Source organism: Macadamia integrifolia, unplaced genomic scaffold, assembly GCF_013358625.1.
Source record: "Macadamia integrifolia cultivar HAES 741 unplaced genomic scaffold, SCU_Mint_v3 scaffold337, whole genome shotgun sequence".
Lineage (NCBI taxonomy): Eukaryota > Viridiplantae > Streptophyta > Magnoliopsida > Proteales > Proteaceae > Macadamia > Macadamia integrifolia.
The window spans coordinates 484132-503992 of NW_024869435.1; the positions used below are offsets into that span (position 1 = coordinate 484132).

General features: G+C 37.5%; 1 protein-coding gene and 1 long non-coding RNA gene across 8 annotated transcripts in view; one reads left to right on the forward strand and one right to left on the reverse strand.

Moving 5' to 3' along the window:
- Positions 1-1148: 1148 nt before the first annotated feature.
- Positions 1149-2822, reverse strand: LOC122068046. The gene is made up of 3 exons (XR_006136954.1): positions 2438-2822; positions 1853-1917; positions 1149-1725 (listed from the first exon to the last, which is right to left on the reverse strand). It is a non-coding gene; the product is annotated as an uncharacterized LOC122068046 (long non-coding RNA).
- An 8604-nt stretch (positions 2823-11426) lies between these two features.
- Positions 11427-19861, forward strand: part of LOC122068062 (putative disease resistance protein RGA3) — an 11229-nt gene continuing 2794 nt past the window's right edge. For 2 of the 7 annotated variants that reach the window (XM_042631895.1, XM_042631898.1), the window contains exons 1-2: positions 11427-17096; positions 18353-18794. In XM_042631895.1, coding sequence (XP_042487829.1) covers positions 12914-15439 — 2526 coding nt within the window. In that variant the 5' untranslated portion in view covers positions 11427-12913 and the 3' untranslated portion in view covers positions 15440-17096; positions 18353-18794. Of the gene's footprint in view, positions 17488-18352; positions 18795-19674; positions 19849-19861 lie in introns of those variants that run through there. The other 5 variants (XM_042631900.1, XM_042631899.1, XR_006136966.1 and 2 more) reach the window with 5 other exon arrangements.

The window sequence follows — 19861 nt, forward strand, 5'->3', positions numbered from 1 at the left end:
ACTTGACATGTGAGTAGAGAGATTGCAAGTTTTTTAAATCTATCGTACTATCACGTGCAAGAGCTAGAAGTCCTTTCTAAACAGTGAGTAGATAGGCTGTCAAGTTTTTCAAACCCATCGCACTTGTAATGTGAGAAAGCTAGAAGTCCATTCTATGTTTAGATCGTTCAAAGAAATTGTAGCGCTAAAATGGAACTGAAGGAACAAAGTTTTATGTCCAGAAGCTACACCCTTATGACTGTCTTTCTCCTTTCTCTATAAAATGACCTTGTTGGCCCATATACATTGACTTAAAAAGGGTGCTAATTGGGTCTTGTGCAGGCGTTGCTCCCGGACAAAGAACACTTCCCTCCCCTTGCCCCCTTCCATAAAAAAAAGATCAATATTTATAGAAAGAAGAAAACCCTCAAGATCATTAGTCACTTAATTTTTTACTATTGATAAATATTTTCAAATCAAATGAGGACATAGTGAGGTTGTTTCATTGGGACCTAGTGGTTCTGAGATTGAGTCAGGAAACAGCTTCTTTGCAAAGCAAGGGTAAGGCTTCTTACATTGTGACCATTGCTAGACTCCACATTGGTGGAAGCCTTATGCAATCAATATGCCCCTATTCAATTCCAATAGATCATGTTCCGAATTAATATTTGAATTGAGATCCAAATTAATACCCTCTAATTAGATATGACTACCCCTAAATAGATTAAGATACAAATCAAATTTGGATTTTTCAAATATCCTTTTAAATCTCTAATATGGGGGATTGGGGATTAATAATAGCAGTCAATTTTTTCAACACACACTAAATCTAAAAAATCTTGTGATTGGTTATACACCATATAATTAATTACTCTCTAACAACACTGTTTTACCCATTTCTAGGGCCATATTTATGTGATGAGGATCTGTGAAACCTTGCAACAAACCATAGTAATCAAATGTTTAAATTTCAAGTAATTGGGGATCGATTGAGGTTAATTAATTATTACCTTCTTCTTAGTGTTCTTTCATATCTATATTTCAAAACATTGCTTTAAGTTCATGCAGTTTTTTTTTTTTTTTTGGGCGGGAGTTGGGGGGGGGGGGGTGGTGTGGTGGTGGGGGTGGTGGTAGAGAGGTCATTCAATTCAAGAATGTGAAAATTGAAAGAAGGAATAAACACATAAGCATTAAATTGACCAAAATAGTGGGAAGCAGACCACATTATAAGAAGGAATTTTCTTTTCAATTAAGTTGTAACCCAACTTATCAAAAAGCATTTTATTGTGAAACTTTTGCAACCATTATATTAAATATTAGGCCCTTTAACAGTGAAATAAACTGTTTCCCAATATGGACAATCTGAGATTCACTGCGTTTGCTATTGGGAGAAGCCCAGAAAGAAGTGAGTCCCTTGCCTATGCACCAGCTCAACGCAGGAACAAACTACAGGAGAATGGTTGAACCTCTTTTGATATTGTCAAGCATCACAAGCGAAGCAAGTTTCTGAGGCTTCATCGATCTCTGCTTGTAAGGCTCGGCAATATATATATATATATCAAGAGGTTTCGACCATTCTCCTCTAGTTCGTTCCTGCGTTGAGTTGGCACAGCGGCAAGGGACTCCCTTGTTTCTGGGTCTTCATCTCTGCTTCATCCACCACTTCTTCATAATAGCCCAACCAACGGTGGATGGAGACCAGAAATCAACACCACCACATCTGTTAATTCAGATCCACAGCTAAACCTGTGCAGAAGAAAAAAGGAAATTAAGAGAAGTTTTAAAGAAACAAATTAAACGTAATTTTGCATCTCTCTCTCAAGACAAAGCAAAAGCAAAGGCTTTAGTGGAACTAGAAGCTCAAATTTCCAACCTCTAGGAGGAGTAGAGGAACAAAGTTTGACGGAGCACTCCAAGACCATCAGAAGGGATTATGTCCTGTAAGATCAAACATCAAGAAACACGAATAATAAAGAGACAATAGATCCGTACGACACAGAGATTTAATGAGGTTCACACACTAGGGTGGTGTGCTACGTCCTCGGGCGAAGAAGAAGATGATTTACTATGCAGAAGAGAGATTATACCCTAACAGCGGCAAGGAAAAACTCGTCTTGAAACCCTAGCTCGAAAAACCCCAAAATACAATGACTTTTTCAACAAGCAACAGTACATTATATATACTCCAAATCGCGGGTCGACCCATCGGGTTGCGGTCGATCCGGTCGAATGCCCCCGCACCCCTATATGAGATCAGTGATGGGTTCTGGGCTTGGGCCTATCAGCCCAACCCCTCTGTTTCCATCACAGATCTCAGAAAATTTCCCATGTGAGTCACCACCAAAATATGTCGGATTGGGTCAATTTTCAAAACGGTTCAAGAATTCGAGACAAACTTAACATGTCCTCTGAATGTGAGTGTATGTGTAAACATAAATAGAGAGAATAAGATCCATACCTGAATTTGATCGGGGGCCCTGATGAGTCATGTTTAAGTTGAATAGAGAATGGTCATGGTTGCTTGGACAAGATCGGAGCTAGCCTCTCTGCAAGGATGAAACTTGAACCCTCAACATGCTCAGTTTTGGCAACGCTATGCTTTAATTCCCTGGTTTCGGATTTTGAATGTACGTTGAGGCAAACATTGAGAGAGAGAGGCTTTCTGAAATTTTACTTTCTCTATACAGGAGCTTTCTTCTCTCTATTCTATGAACATTTGAGGGCGAAGCTGGATACGGGGGTCACCGCCATGGCCAGTGGTTGCGAAGCAGGAGGAGTAGTAACTGGAGTTGGAACCCTCGGTGTTGGTGGCAAAGCTGCCTTGCCTTGGGAGCTTGTGCTGACGGAGCTATAAATAGAGAACGTTACTAGTATATCTGTGTGTATGTGTATGTATGTGTGTGTGTGTGGGAGAGAGAGAGAGAGAGAGAGAGAGAGAGAGAGAGAGAGAGAGAGAGAGAGAGAACCAACAGGGTTGGTAGCCTAGTGGAAGGAAGCCCTTGTCCCATTATCATTCGAGTCGACTGGTTGAGGGCTTGAATCGGCACGCCTCACAATCGCTTGTTGGTCTTGTAGAAACGCTGCTTGCCGTATAAGGGCTTTGGCTTCGGGGCTATGATCATTACATGGAGCACTTTTTTCATTATCAAAGAGAAAGAGAGAGAAAAGGTTAGGACTTTGGGTCGCACATGGGATTAACAATAAAAACGAACAAAACTTGGTTACTTGGCTACAACCCCTTGTACCTGCCAGGGGAGTGGAATCCATTCATAAAAAATTACCCTTGAGAGGTGTAGTCTTTGATCGCTCATAATTTAAAAAATCAGATAGGATTGATAAGGATTGCTTGGATTAGATTGTTATAGGCAAAGACCAATCCCAAATCTTTACCAGTCCAATATAGATGCACTAGAAAAATATAAGGGTAAAATGGTTTTTTTTTTTTTTTTTAATAGTAAACAGGGATATATCCAGCCCATCTTATCTGAACTTACATCAAATAGCATACTTGGCCTAATATTAATATTTTCTTTAGAAACATTAATATTTTCATAAAAATGCTTTTTGATAAATAGGGTTACAACATATTTGATAAGAAGATTCCCTTTGATAATGAGGCCCTCTCCCCCTTACTTTGGTCAATTTAAGCTTCTGGGTCAAAATGAAAACATGTGTAGCCTTTTTTTTTTTTGCTAGCACAAAAAGTAGAGCCAACAATTAGGTGAACACAATTTTTATCATCCTTATTCATTAGGGTTTCAATATTTTTATCACCTTTTGTTTTTTGCAATAATTACTATACTTTTTCCTATCATAGTAATTCATTGAACTTGCATGCATGAATTACTTGCATACGTGCATGAAAAGCATAAGTAGTGGGATCATGGTTCTAAAACTTAGAATCGATCAAGGCTAATACTGATCTGAATCGATTAAATAAATCAGTATCATACTGAATTAGATAGATTTACCCCCTTTTTTTTTAACAGTTTATTATTATGTTCTTACCCTTGGACTTAACTCTATATTAAAATCAGATTGGGATTGATATTATCCGATCCAACTTATAACGAACAATTCGATCTAAGTTTTAGAAGGAGTGGGGAGTACCAGGGTATTTGGATTCCTTTATAAGTTGCAGATATCTTTAATGATTATTTGTTATTCTTGGATTACTTGAACTCAAAGCAAAGAATTAAAGAGAAGGCTTAGAAGAAAAAGAATGCGAAGATAAATTGGGAAGTTAGCTATTTTTTTGGTAGAACATACCCTTAATTTTGTAGTGCATATTGGGTCAGAGATGGCTGTAAAATTTCCCCTATTCTCCAAAGACTCCATGCCTCTTTCCCTTTGCTTGGCTAGCTAATTTCCATTTTAAGTGACCTCCATGTTGGCTCATGTGCTCACGTCAAAGGTTCCCTCTCTAACACCCAGGTTAGGTATTTTCACTTATCTTCAAAGTTATTAGCCTCCCCCATCTTCGAGGTAAGTGATTAAGATCTCTGCAACCCTCTTTCTGGAAGCTGCCTACCCACTTTCCCCTGTTTAACTTGGGAGATCATGGGATTCGAAAGTACTAATGTCAATGAGATTAGCCAGACACCACAAGTTTTCTTGTTGTTTGGTCAGGCCTGATTTCCACTCTGGTGAATTCCACCTCTTTCCCAGAGGTTACCTAGCGTGGGCAGCATACCCATTTCTGCATTTACAGATTTGCTTTATATGCTTGCATTCTTGGTATGCCTTCACACAGCTGTTCAAATGAGAATTATACACTTGCTTTCTCCAAACAAAAAAGAGAATCTACCCTTGCGATGAAGATAACATGAGTCATGACCCTTTTAACCCAAAAAAAAAAAAAAAAAATCCCATCTCAGTCTTTAACCCTTCATCACTAAGATCTCGGCTGCATTTGGTAACGTTTTTGACGTTTCGTATCAAAAACGAAAATTTTAGTTTGTGTCAAAATGTTTTTTTTTTTTGAACGTAACTAAAATGGCAGAACTACCTTTTATCGTTCTGTCAATTCTTGTTTCTAAAGTTTTTTTTTTTTTTTTTTTTTTTTTTTTTCACTTTTGTTCAGAAAAAAAAAAGGAAACACACCATAAATGCACTAAACTCTTTATTCCATTTTTTCATTCTCATAGAATGAAAACAAACTCCGAAAACGTTTTTCTAGAACGTTACCAAACACAGCCTTAGCTCTTCCATCTACCCCAGAAGCTACATACCCTTCTATATATTATAAACTAAAATGGTATACCATAATATATATATACATATATATATATATATATATATATATATATCTTCTTGAGAAAAACCTGTGTGTTTGAAATGAATGGCTTGCCCCCCATAAAATGAAGAAAGATGTCTTTGTGGATATTTTCTCATGTGTTCACTTGCATTTATCTCTTGTATTTAAAGGATGTATATAATGCATACTTCAAATGAAAATCACATTGTTAGGTTAAACATTATGTATCTTTCATGGAGATAAAATATCACACATATATCTCAATCTCAAAGGAGTCTCCCTACTACATTGATTATATTCTGTTATGTATTTATGACTTTTCCTAGTTAACTTCGGTTTCATCCTTAGATCTATGAATAGGGAAGCACATTTTAATTCCTTACTGGAGAGGCTTTAAATTTTTTGCCATAAAAAAATTGGTAGATCCATCCCCCCCCCCACCCCTACCCCTACCCCTACCCCTACCCCTCTTCCCTTGTTCCTTGTAAATTTGTCTTTCCTTCGCAGGAGGTTCTCCCTTGCCAATTTCAAGTGAAATGAATGAATTCTAATTTCTGTACATAAAAAAAAAAAAAAAAAAAAAAAAAAAAAAAGAAGGATCTTCCATATCGTATGTCCTAACTAATACCTCCAAAGCATCCATTAGCGTGTGCAACTATCACTTTAAGAAAAATCATTAAACAAGATGCAGTGATACTCATTTCACTGCCCAGGGGAAGAGGGTATAGGGTGACGTATCAGTTAATTTTTTTTTCCCAAAAAATAGTAAGGAAAAAAGAAAATTGTTAGGCCACGCCGCTTTTGCAACCGAACACAGGGTGCTTGAAATTACCTTCCCACCCTATATGAAAAAAGAAAAAATCATGTTTTTCTTTATACCCTTGTGCATGCTCTTATTGGTCCCCATGCAGACAATTAGGCAACGATGTCATGCCCAAAAACATAGATCTCTTCACCTTGATTTTCCTTAAAATTAGATTTCTTTGTGATAGTACACATAAGACTGCAATGGCATGCAACCTTATTAGATGTGGGCCACATCCCTCAGTGTCACCCTAAGTTATGAGGTGGACCCCACTCGATCCCTTCCGAAACCAATCTCAATCATAGCTCACGTGATATTAGTATCGGGTCTCCTCCTTGGTGTGGTCATTCCTTGCAATTCCATATTGTTCACCTTTTTTATTTTTATCTCGACTCCCTAGTCTTTACTCCCATCCTTAAAAGGATTTCCTTTCTAATTATAGAAAAGATTGGTCAAATGGGTCATCCTCTCGCTGCTAATTTCCTTGAAATGGATTAAGGAGACCTATGGGTTGGCCTCCAACATGACATCCAAGTCATTCCCACTCAACCTTTGATCATTCATGCAATTGATTCACGTGAGGGAAATTGGACAGCATGGTAATCTTAATTTTTAATAAAATTTCTTCACATGTTTATACAAGTTTTCCAAAATTATATTCTAAAGTAAAACTTGTATAGAATTGTTTGGAGAATAAAATCCACTTCAAAGCCAAATGGAAGAACCTCACATACAATTATGAATAATGTAATAGCAAACATCAAGATATACGAAAAATAAATTAAGACAGATCTATACAATGAGGTTCACACACCGATATGATATACTACACTTTTGAATGAAGAAGAAAATGTTTTACTATGCATAAAAGAAATTACACCCAAACAACATCGAGAAAATTCGCTACCAAAATATGTTGGAGTTGGTTAATCTACAAAATGGGTCAAGAATTCGAGACAACTCTGTTAACCAAGGAACGATCCCACCATCTTCTTGTTTAGGTCATGCTCATACGTAGCCATGGTACAACAACCAGGAAAGGCAATACTTTCCCAAAGTAGGAATGTGAGGCTTTTTCAATGTATGTGATTATATATTATGTGGGGTAGAGAAAACAGATTGTATTCCACCCTAATATTTTCAAATTCCCATTGTTTTCCATAGGATTTCTCACATCAAAGAGGTGAGCCATAAAAAAAGATTTAATTAGTATATACCATCTTCTATTCCTATCATGGATTTAGTTCTCAGTATTGGCTGAGATTGATCTCTAATCCTTGACTGGTTTGAATTTATTATTTGTATTGTTTCAGGGGTAAAACAGTAAAAAAATATACTTTTTTCTGATCATAAATAAATCATTGCTAATTGAGTTATGGAATAATAAAAATAAGGGAGAAGGTTCCCCCTTTTGCCCGACCGAGTATAATTCAAGCATATGGACAATGGAGGGAGCCCATGACAAATATGACAATAGGGGACATTTAGGACATGTCATTGCTCCTCTGAATAATGATATGTGAGAGGTTGTGCAAATTGATTTCACACACTATCTGTGTGCGGAACATTTTCCCTAAAAATAAGATTTTACAGAATTTTTAATAATATATAAGGTATTTAATTTAATTAGTGGTGGTAATTACGGCTGCTAAATGTGACAAATCTGATTAGTTTCGAGAATCAGGATTAAATAGTTGCAACACATTACGCAATGGTTTCCCGGTGGTGAAAAAAAAAACCCCGGTACTTGTATAAATTAAGGGTGTTAATCGGTTCGGTTTTGATGTATATGGTATAGTTCGGTTCGATTCACATTTATTTGGCTGAAATCAAAATTGAACCATTTACTAAACGGTTGTACTTTCTAAAATCGAAACCATTTAGTAAATGGTTTTGGCTTCACGGGTTTTAAACGGTGTCAATTTTACGGTTTTGATCGTGCTTTAATCGATACGGTTTCTAAACGGTTAGTAATCGATTTGCTAGTTTATTCGCATGCTTACTGAAATTTGCTTTTGCTTATAAACATTTCAATCTTGTATCAAATTAAATGGGGCATTGACAAGCAAGGATTTAACTTCAAAACTATATAATAGGAGTAAATTATTGAATGAACTGTTGGATTGCCTTTATATATGGTTCTTAATTCTTCCCTAAACTAAACCCATCGTGTTTTGTTAAAACAATCCAACAACTAAGCAAAAAAAAATATTACATGGAGAAAGTGAAATACAAATAAAGCTGCTAATGAACACAACTTATCGTTAGTGTTCAAAAGTTAAAGAGCATGATGCATTGAAAACACATTAGTTAACCCTTTATTTTATTAAATCGCTTTATAGGGTGTAAACGGTTCGATTTTCATGGTATCAATTCGGTTTGAAACCGATGGGTTAAAATCGAATCAACCCATTTAGCTAACGGCCGGTCTTAAACTTGAAACTAGAACCGAACTATTTGCTAAATGGTTTTGGTTTCAAATTCACATCCTTGGCTTAAACTGAAGCAATAATTACTGTCGTCGTTAATAATAAATCCTTTATAATGAATTAGCTGATCATCAATGAGATGCTAATATCTAAAATTTCATTACATCATACAAGTGTATACATATTTCTCCGTAACTTAAATTAGAGATAATTCTAAAGAACTTAATGTTTTTCGTTCTATTTAAATGAAATGAAGGGGAAAAAAAGCCTATAATTGCCTTTTATCTTTGACAATAACCTTAAAATGCATACATGCCTTCACTAACAGGAAAGATGTATATCATTAAAAATGTAAAGTTTTTTATCCATGAGAAGCCCTTACACCACAGACACAGGGGCATACAATGACCACAGTGCCCTTGATTGGCGTGGAGGAGGGAGTAGAAGTGGCGGGAGGAGGGGGATAAGCATTCAAGAAGAAAACTTAAAATGAAAATCCGTCACACCCTTACTTTTATAGTGCATATTGGGGTCAGAGATGGTTGTCAAATTTCTCCTATTCTCCAAAGACTCCATGCCTCCTCCCCCTTGCTTGGCTAGCTGATTTCCATTTTAAGGGACCTATGTGTCGGGCGACTCGGGCCTGTTGGCTCATGTGCTCACGTCAAAGTTTCCCTCTCAAACACCCAAGTTAGGTATTTTTCCCTGTGTTTTTTCAAAGTTATTAGCCTCCAGTCCTTGAGACAAGTGTTTGATATCTCTGCAACCTCTTCTCACAGAAGCTGCCTACCACTTCCCCTCTTTAACTCACTACTGCATGACCAATTTAATTGACTCTCTAGGATTCAAATACCCATTTCTGCACTTACAAACTTCATTGGCTTCCATTCTTGGTATGCCTTCACACAGCTGTTCAAATGAGAATTCTACCCTTGCGATGAAGGGTAACCTGACCCTTTCAACAAAAAAAAAAAAGAAATCCCATCTCAGTCTTTAACCCTTCATCACCAAGATTTAGCTCTTCCATCTACCCCAGAGGGTACGTACATACCCTTCTATATATTATTAACTAAAATGGTAATGTATATCTTTTTGAGAAAAACTTATGGAGGCGAAATGACTGGCTTGCCCCTCATGAAATGAAGAAAGACATCTTTATGAATATTTTCTCATGTGTTTTCACTTGCATATATCTCTTGTATTTATAACGCATACTTCAAACGAAAACCACTTTTCTAAGGTAAATATTCTATTTCTTTTTATGGTGATAAAATATCACAAATATATCTCAATATCAGAAGATCGTCTCCTGCTATAGTTGATGATATTCTATTATGCTCTTCCGACTTTTCCACAGTTAATTTTGGTTTCATCCTTCGTTCTGGAAGTCCATTTCCTCGTTGGAGGGCTTTAACTTTTTTGCAATAAAAAAACTTAGATTCATTCCCCCCCCCCCCTTCTTTGGAAATTTGTCTTTTCTCAGTAGGAAGTCCTCCCTTGTGGATTTCAGTTAAAGAATTCTAATTTCTATAAAAAGAAAATAATAATAAGTATTCCTTAAACAAATATTGTGCATCCTAGCTAATACCTCGAAAGCATCCATTAGCGTGTGCACCCATTACTATAAGAAAAGTCATTAGACAGGGTGCAGTGATACTCATTTCACTGCCCCATGGGAAGAGGGTATAGGGTGATGATAACAATTAATTTTTTTCCCCAAAAATAGTGAGGGAAATAGAAAACTGTTAGGTTGTGTGGCACCCAAACACACAGTGCTTGAAACTACCATCCCACTCTATATGAAATAAAAGAAATCGTGTTCATATTTATGCCCCTGTGCACACGGTGGGATGGTGAGTTGTTGCCATCCATACAACAAAGGACTTTGCCACTTACTAAAAGAGAAGTTGTGCATGATTTTTCATATTAATTTAGAAAAAAAAAAAAAATACAGACATTATAATTTTCAATCATGATGCAATTATTTGGAAACAACCTCTCTTACGAAGCAGGGGGTACGGCTGCGTACATTTGCCCCTCCCATATCTTTTAGTAGCGAAAACATCGCGCACTAAATTACTTTTAATTATGATACAATTAAAATTTTACCCACTAGGTATGTCCTAAAATATAGATAATTTGAATGTACCCAAAGGAGGAGTTATTCAGTTTGTATAGCACTTCTATACTAGGACTAATGATCGTTTTTCTATTAGGTGTTAGGATAGATGCTTATAGAGGCTGGAATGATGGGATGAGGCTAACTTAAACTGCCTTGTTATCGTTAGAATATTTTTACCTTTAGACTTCGAGAAATTTCATGGGATTTTGTTAATGTCAATTACTGTTCTGTTGTTTTTAATTGTGGGATCATAGGTGGGTCTCTCCCAGAGAGCTTCTCATGACTTTCAAAAGTTAAATGTAGTTGGAAAATTTATTCATTATAATAACTAAAACCTGAAAATTACAAACATTTGATGGGTATTTGCCCATATGAAATGGCTCTGTTTGCTTTAAAATTCTACTCTTTGAAAAGGAGAGGCTCCCTTTGATTGCAATGGGAATTTAAAGGGAACGAAAGTGAAATTTCAATACTTAAAAAAAAACATTTATAATTATTATCCCATGTGATTATATAAATAATTTAATTTTTTTAATCATATTTAATAATGATATATTTTACATGTAATTTTTATTTTATATATTATAACAAATGATTTTGAATACAAAGTAAAGTAAAGTGAAATTTTATAACCAAATGTGAAATGATTTGACCTTAATATTAAAGTCACATAAATAATGATTACATATATTTTTATTTTAAGTATAAAAATTTCATTCCCTGCGTTTTAACTAACAGTACTCCAACCTACTAGATAAGAGTTGGCAACATTTATGAGATTATAACATCACATATAGGCTTCTCTCTCTCTCTCTCTCCCCGACCCCCCCCCCCCTTGGGAATGGGTTTTTGTTTCTTCACAGATTCTGAAGGGGGTTCTGTCCCTCTTCTACAGAAGAACTTAGAAGCTATGAATGTACCTTTGAAGCATTATGTAATCTGTGAGGGGACTTGATTTCTCTTGATATTCTCCTGTAGAATGGCAAGGGCTTATGCTGCTTGTTCAGGGGATATATATGTTGAAGATATGAATATTCTGCAATTTGGCAGAGAAGATCAAGCATCCATTTTCCAATTTTTGCATTCTTGAGGCTGGTTCTGTTATCATACACCTGTGAATACCTCCTCTAATAGATTGACGGTGTTAGAAGAAGAAGAAGAAGAAGAAGAAGAAGAAGACTGTTCTGTTAACAGTGTAAATCTCTATTGGTCGGTGATGCTGATCAGATCCTCTAGTGAGGTTGGCCGATCGGTAACTTGGGAACTAGTCTCGGAGCCCTTACAGTGTTAGAAGAGAATCGTCTTTTTCATTTAAAAAACTAACAACTCTCCCTCTCTCAGGCTCTCACTGTGTTAGTTTGGATGGATTTAAATATAATAAAGGGAGGATGTAATATAGGCAAACGCAGGGGAAGTTGATGTAAATCAACTTTTATTTTTTGGGTAGAAATTCTTGATGATAAGTGGAACACTCGCTTCTGGTGTGGCTAACCATCAACCAAAGGTACTCTCAATGAGAATCTCAATGAGAAACTCGACTTAATGAAAGTTTTGGGTATGTATGACTTCCTGCTTCTCAAAACTTCTGCTCTTTTTCCTCCACCTGATCTTCCTGAGAGCTCTAGAATGCTGGACTCACCAATGAGGCTTCAAAGTGTCATGCTCTTGGCATGGAAGAATGCCCCTGTGGAGTGTGGACTGAAACAAACATCAGGAAGTCAAAAAGTTGAACGGAAAAGAAAAATCATAGAAACAAAAAGAGGGTAGCAGGTATTTGTATGTATATCTCAATGAGAAACTCGATTTGTTATAGATGGACACGATATTTGAAATTTACAGTCCAGACTCCTGAGTGGCCGAACTTTGCTTGACGGAATAACTCCAAATTTTCAGGAGAGAGAGAAGGTTTTTCCCTTTCTCTTTGAGGTCGGTAGCGGCAGGGACGAGGAATGTTAGGTTAGAAGTGGGGACGGAGGTGGTGGGGGCGATGGAGTTAGATGCAGAGGGTGTGGTTGTCTCACACGGAGGAAGGACCCACACGGAGGAAGAACTTACCTCCCAGGACCATTGTTTTCTCTTCTTTCCTTTTATTTAATCGCGTCGGTGTGATGTCTCCATTGACCAGCTAATAACAAATATCTGTCTGAAGAATATGTTGCCCATTGTGAGTTTTCCCTATAAATTTCCTATTTGTGATCTATCTTCTCACAAAAGTTCCCATTTTTAATTTCTTGTTCTTCTCATCCTCTGAAGGTTGTCTTACTGCTGTTAACTTCTCAATAAAATTCACAATTTTTTTTAGCTTTCCTGATTAAGAAAGGATGGCAGAAGCAATCCTTTCTGCTCTTGCATCCAAAATCTTACAGGGTTTAGGCTCTCTTCTCATCCAAGAAATTGGAGCCGCAACAGGAGTAAAAAAAGAATTGAGGAAGCTCGAGGAGTCTTTATCCACAGTTGATGCTGTATTATTGGATGCAGAGATGAAGGTTGCAATGAACCATGAGGTTAAAGATTGGTTGAGAAAGCTTAAAGATGTAGCTTATGATATTGAGGATGTGTTGGATGAATTCGCAACAGAAGCCTTGCGACAGAAAGTGGAGCTTCCTAACAACATGATAGTAAAACAGGTACGCAGATGCTTTTCGCGTTCAAATCCACTTGTGTTTCGTTTGCAAATGGCTAATAGAATAAAAGATATTATAGAGAGGTTGGATCGTATCCAAAAGGATGATGTTCGAGCTAAATCTCAATTTACAACTCAAAGTGTAGATATGGAGATCAATAATGACTTCAGGAGGCATACCAACTCTGTTGTAATTGGATCTGAGGTCTTGGGAAGAGAAAAAGATAAAGAAAATTTGGTAGAATTGTTAACTTCAGGTGGCAATCAAGAGAATGTCATGGTCATTCCTATAGTTGGAATTGGCGGGTTAGGGAAGACAACGCTTGCTCAGTATGTGTATAATGATGAAAGGGTCAAGACTCATTTTGACTTGCAAATGTGGGTGTGTGTCTCGTTTAATTTTAATGTTGCAAACATTGCAAAGAAAATTCTGGAAAATCAATCAGAGTCAGAACTTAAGGAAAAACTATCCAAAAAGAGATACTTGCTTGTCCTGGATGATGTCTGGAATGAACATCCCGGCAAATGGGAGGACTTGAGAAAATTATTAATAGGTGAGGCAAGTGGAAGTATGATCTTGGTAACCACCCGTAGTCAAGAGGTTGCATCTATCATGCGCCCGATTAAATCATTTTATCCCTTAGAAGGGTTAAATGAAACTGATTGTGAATCATTATTCAATGAACGGGCATTTGGGAAAGGAAAAGAGACAAACTATCCCGAGCTAGTGGAGATAGGGAAGGCTATAGTGAAAAAGTGTGGAGGAGTGCCTTTGGCTGCAAAGGCACTAGGAAGTTTGTTGTGCCTTAAAAGATACAAAAAGGATTGGTTGGATGTCTTACATACTGAAATTTGGAACCTAGGTGAACAAGAACGAGAAATCCTACCTGCTCTAAGGATAAGCTACAACCACTTGCCATCCCATTTGAAGCAATGTTTTGCCTATTGTTCTTTATTCCCACAAGATCATGAAATTGATGTTGGTGATTTGATCCATCAATGGATGGCACAAGGGTTCATCCAACCACCACTTAGAGGAAGTCATGTAACATTAGAAGACATTGGCAATAGGTATTTCAGGGAGTTATTATGGAGGTCATTCTTTCAAGAGGTTAGAGAAGATAGATTTGGCAACATTAAGGAATGCAAAATGCATGACCTTGTGCATAGTCTTGCACGATGGGTTGCAGGGATTGAATGGTCTGAGGTAGACTCGGGAAATAGACCGATTTCTATACCTGAGGGAGTCAGACACATGGTGGTTCGTGGAAAAGAGGGAGATGTGTTAAATCATCAAACTTTGATAACCTTTGACAGGGCCCAAAAGTTACGGACACTCTACTTGCAAGGTGATGAGTTCAATGAGTTGGGAATTAGCAGTGGATTCGTCTCAAGTTTGCGAGGCTTGCGCGTGTTAAAGTTAAGAGATTTAGGAATGCGACATGTGCCGAGTTCTATAGGTTACCTAGAACAATTAAGGTACCTTGACCTCTCTGGCAATGATTTCGAAGCACTCCCTAATTCTATTTGCAGGTTATATAATCTGCAAACACTAAGACTTGAATATTGTACGAGTTTTGATGAGTGGCCGAGAGATATGACAAAATTGGTTTGCCTTAGACATCTTGAATTGAAAAGCAAATTTGCAATGAAATACATGCCATGTGGGTTGGGGCAGTTGGCTTCTCTTCAGACTTTGGGATATTTCATTGTGGGTGACTCAAACGACAGAAGGAAAAGATCATTGAAAAAAGTAATGGGTGGGCTTGGGGAGTTGCATGGCCTAAACCAACTTCAGGGGTTTTTATGCATTGATGGGCTTGGAAATGTGAGAGATGCTAGAGATGCCGAGGAAGCAAAGTTGAAGGATAAGTCGGAGCTTCAATCTTTGAAATTGTGTTGGTTGACAGAGTGTAGTAGGCTACCACTAGAAGATGAACAAGTGTTCGAGAATCTCCAGCCACATCCAAATCTCAAGGAGCTGAAAATTTGCAACTATGAAGGCATCAAAATGCCACGTTGGATGACACTTTCTTCTTCTCTTCTCCCAAATATAGTGGAACTTCAAATATTTGATTGTTCTAATCTCAAATGTTTGCCGCTAATTGGTGAATTCCCTTGCCTTAGGCATCTCAGTCTATTTTCTTTAAATTCCCTGGAGTCCATATGCAATAGACTGGTGGTGAGGGGCAATAAGGGAGCAGTGGAAGGAGGAAACCATTAATGGTACTATTTCCATCCCTAGAAGAGCTTTTTCTTGAGTCTCTGTCAAGTCTGGAGAGTTGGACAATCTCAATAGAAGAAGGAGAAGAAATTGAGTTGTTTGAAGGCATCAAGATGCCACGTTGGATGATATTCTCTTCTTCCCTGCTCCCAAACCTAGTGGAACTTCGTATAGGGAATTGTTCTAACCTCAAATGTTTGCCATTGATTGGTGAATTCCCCTGCCTTAGGCATCTCCATCTAGAATCTTTATTTGCCTTGGAGTCCATATGCAATAAATTTGTGGTGAGAGGCAACAAGGGAGGAGAAGGAAAACATTTTATGGTACCATTTCCGTCATTAGAACAGCTTATTCTCAAGTCTCTGTCAAATCTGGAGAGTTGGATGATCTCAGAAGAAGAAAGTGAAATTAAGGTTTATGAACGCGTCAAGATGCCATGCTGGATGATACTCTCTTCTTCCCTCCTCCCAAATCTAGTGGAACTTCATATAGAGTATTGTTCTAATCTCAAATGTTTGCCATTGATTGGTGAATTCCCTAGCCTTAGGTGTCTCCAACTATTTGATTTAGTTGCCTTGGAGTCCATATGCAATAAAATGGTGGTGAGGGGAAATGAGGGAAGAAGAGAAGGAAAACCACTAGTCGTACTGTTTCCATTGCTGGAAGTACTTAGTTTCAAGCGTTTGCGAAATCTGGAGAGATGGACAATCTCAGTAGAGGAAGAAGATGATTCAGTAGAAGCAGAAAAAGAAACACAAGATAATCATTTGCATTGGTTGTCTTTGATGTTTCCGCGTCTTACTGCCTTGTCCTTACGTTCCTGCCCTATCCTAACAACAGTGCCAATGCTTTCGGTAGGGGGAATACAACATCTCACCTCTCTCCGAAAATTGAGCATCGATGGTCTTGACAGATTGGTGTCTCTGCCCGATTGCCCTGCTCCTTCAACACTAGAAGAGCTACACATCGATGGCTGTCCAAATCTGGTGATATTTCCAGACTGCTTCTTTGCAAATCTCAAGTTACTTTCTGAGTTTAAAATTCGGAATTGTAGCAAGGATTTGACATCTCTACCGGAAGGGATTCAACACCTCACTGCCCTGAAACGGCTAAGTATTTTCAGGTGTCCAGGCTTGACAACATTACCTAAGGGACTGGAAAACCTTTCATCACTTCAAGTGCTTGATATTCAGTATTGTTGTAATTTATCGTCTCTACCAGAAGGGATTCAGCATCTCACCGCACTGGAAACACTGAGAGTACGGAATTGTCCTGATTTGAAAGTATTACCCAATTGGCTCGGAAACCTTGCATTGCGTGTACTTGAAATTCCATAATGTACTCATCTGTCTTCCTAGGGATTCAGCACCTTATTGCACTGGAAGTGGTGGGAATTGATTACTGTCCATGTTTGAGAACATTACCTAATGGGCTCGGAAACCTCGCAGCGTGTAATTGAAAACACAGACTGTCCTGATTTCTCTTCCTTGGGATTTCCTGAGGTCTCATCGTAAAAGATTCAGAGTCCTTGGTGGCAGCTTCTACTGACCACATTCAAGCCGACTGAGCTACTCCATGGGCTTCAATCCTCTTTAAGTGAAGGTATAGATACCAAACGAATGTTCATGGAAAGAAAATTCCACTTCATCTTCTTCAGGTCTGCTCCTCTCTCACCCCCATTCTTTCCTCTCCTTTTTCAGTTTAGTAGAATAATTGCTTCTTGATCCTCTTTGGTTTTTGCTTGTCATTTTCTGAAGAGAAATGTGCTTGAAGCCGTGGGTAAAAATGATTAAAGAAAAGAAAAAACCCCCCAAAAAGCAGTGTTGGGAGATTCCATCTAGACATCGATTGACTTTCAAATCACCCCAAAAGTGTTGTCCCAAGCTTAGGCCTCTCTATCAAACTCTAATCATTCACAGTTCAACTGAAATATGATTCCAATGAAACAGGTTTATTTCATAGCTGGTTAAGTTTCCTGTAATTTCCAAGACAGTGGTCGTATTCTCACATCCCTTGCTGCTTGACACAATGGTTGATGAAGCTAATAGGTGTGGGACCATATTTGTAATTCCAAGAAGCCATAATTATTGGAACAAGTACAATATTTGTGATGTGTCATCCTCTTCCCATCCAAACAAGTGAAAGGAAAATTTAATGAAGATAGATATTTTTTTTTTCTCCAATAGAATTAACCTTAGGTAATGGTTTGAGCATGAGTATTGTAGTAAGATAGATTTTTTTCCATATGAAAAATAGAATTAACCTTAGGTAATGGTTTGAGCATGATTATTCTCCATTTCTTTTATAGTTCTGTTTTTCAAATCAAAGAGTGCAATTTCAAGGTCACTTTCTTCTCCGTCCCCTCCCCTTTTGTTTTCTTAAGTTTCTGTTCTCTTTTTCTTGAAAATTTTTGTCCTCGTCATTTTCTTCATTGGATTTTGCAGGTTACATTTTTTATTTATTTATGCAAAAGTCTTCTTTTACTTGGTAATTGACTAATTGTTAAGAATGTCCTTCCTTTACAACTTTTACTAACCATTTTGTTTTCGAGATTCTAATTTTCCATGGTTTAGCCATACTAAGTTATTTCTACTATCATACCTATTTCTTTAGCAGGCTATGAATATTCACACAACTCTAAGATTTGGATTCTCAGTTTAAATTTTTTACCCTATGTTACTTTGGTTGTCCTTGGTTAATTTTAAAATTTTCTAGTGATTATCTCATTTGTTTCTTTAAGGAATGTGGGAGATGTGGCACAGGCATCCACAACATCACCACCACTATATTTTGTTTTTTTTTTTGGGGGGGGGGGGGGGGGGATGGATTTACCACTTCAAGTGCAGTCTTGTATATCCTGTTTAGTTTTGTCTAATGAAAAAACAATCTAACTAGATGCTAATGACTGACTAGGTAACAAGCACACCGGCAGATGTGCCATCAATATTCTGAATCCTGTCTCAGCCATAATGGATCTTTGGTCTTAAGTTTTAGCAAGTCAACAAAACTACTCAAGCTGTTACGAACCTGCTTGGTTTAAGTGGGTGAACAAGGAAAAGTTCAGGAAGAAACAAGTGATCAGGGTGTGTGTGTGTGTGTTCAGGAAACTGATTCACGGATATATGTGTGACATTGTTGAGTTTCTCAAGAAGGCCTGTGTGAGGATTTGTTTGCAATACAAGCTAATGGGAAAGAAGATGATTCAGCAAACAAGCATAATGCACTGACCTCTCATTTTTTTCACCTAGAGACTTTTCGTTTTGTAGTGAGGTGATCGAAGGCCCTGGTACAGAGGTGTTGGTTGAAATTCCTATAGAGAGCTGTTTGCATGACCAAGCATGTTGTTTAGTATGGGGTATGATTCATGAACATATTAATTATAATTATTATGTTTTTGGTGGGCCAACTTTATTCACTTTTTATAAGAAAAGAGACTAGAACATACATCCTATTCAGTCACATGAAGAGCAAGGCCTACCATTATTGATAGTATTTTGATTCTTTTCTTATCTCATTTGTGTATTGTCAATGACACCAAGGCCAATGGTCAAAATTTGAAAAGCATCTTTTTCCCTGACCCTTATTAAGGTATCCACTATAATTTTCTTCACATCTTTTTTTTTTTTTTTCTTTGGGGGTGAGGGGACTAAGATGGTGCTTACTTTTTAGAGCATTAGAGGAGCATATGGGATTGGACGCCAGGTCAGGGGGGTATAATTCCTAGACTTTACTAACAGTGCATACTGGCATCTTCAAAATTTAGTTCTAGTTTCTATTAATCAGAGCCACCCGATGGAGCCCAATCAAATTTGATTCAAGCCTGTACTTCAATGTTCAGAAAAAGGTAGCCTGAGTTGGGCTTTGAATTATTGGGGGCTCTAACATAAACCATACACTTTTTACCCAAACTTACAGTTATAATTAATGAATATATATATATATATATATTTTTTTTTGAAGCCGTGGGTAAAAATGATTAAAGAAAAGAAAAAACCCCCCAAAAAGCAGTGTTGGGAGATTCCATCTAGACATCGATTGACTTTCAAATCACCCCAAAAGTGTTGTCCCAAGCTTAAGCCTCTCTATCAAACTCTAATCATTCACAGTTCAACTGAAATATGATTCCAATGAAACAGGTTTATTTCATAGCTGGTTAAGTTTCCTGTAATTTCCAAGACAGTGGTCGTATTCTCACATCCCTTGCTGCTTGACACAATGGTTGATGAAGCTAATAGGTGTGGGACCATATTTGTAATGTGAAGTGGTGAATAGGTAAAACATGAGGTGAGAAGAAAAAAATGATGAAAAGAAGAATCTGTCTGTAGACTTCTCCCTACTGATTTCCTACTCTGAGTCAACTACCTTAATTGGAATTCATTAAAAACAGGAGGTCTAGATATAGAGGTAGATTTGTACCTTTTT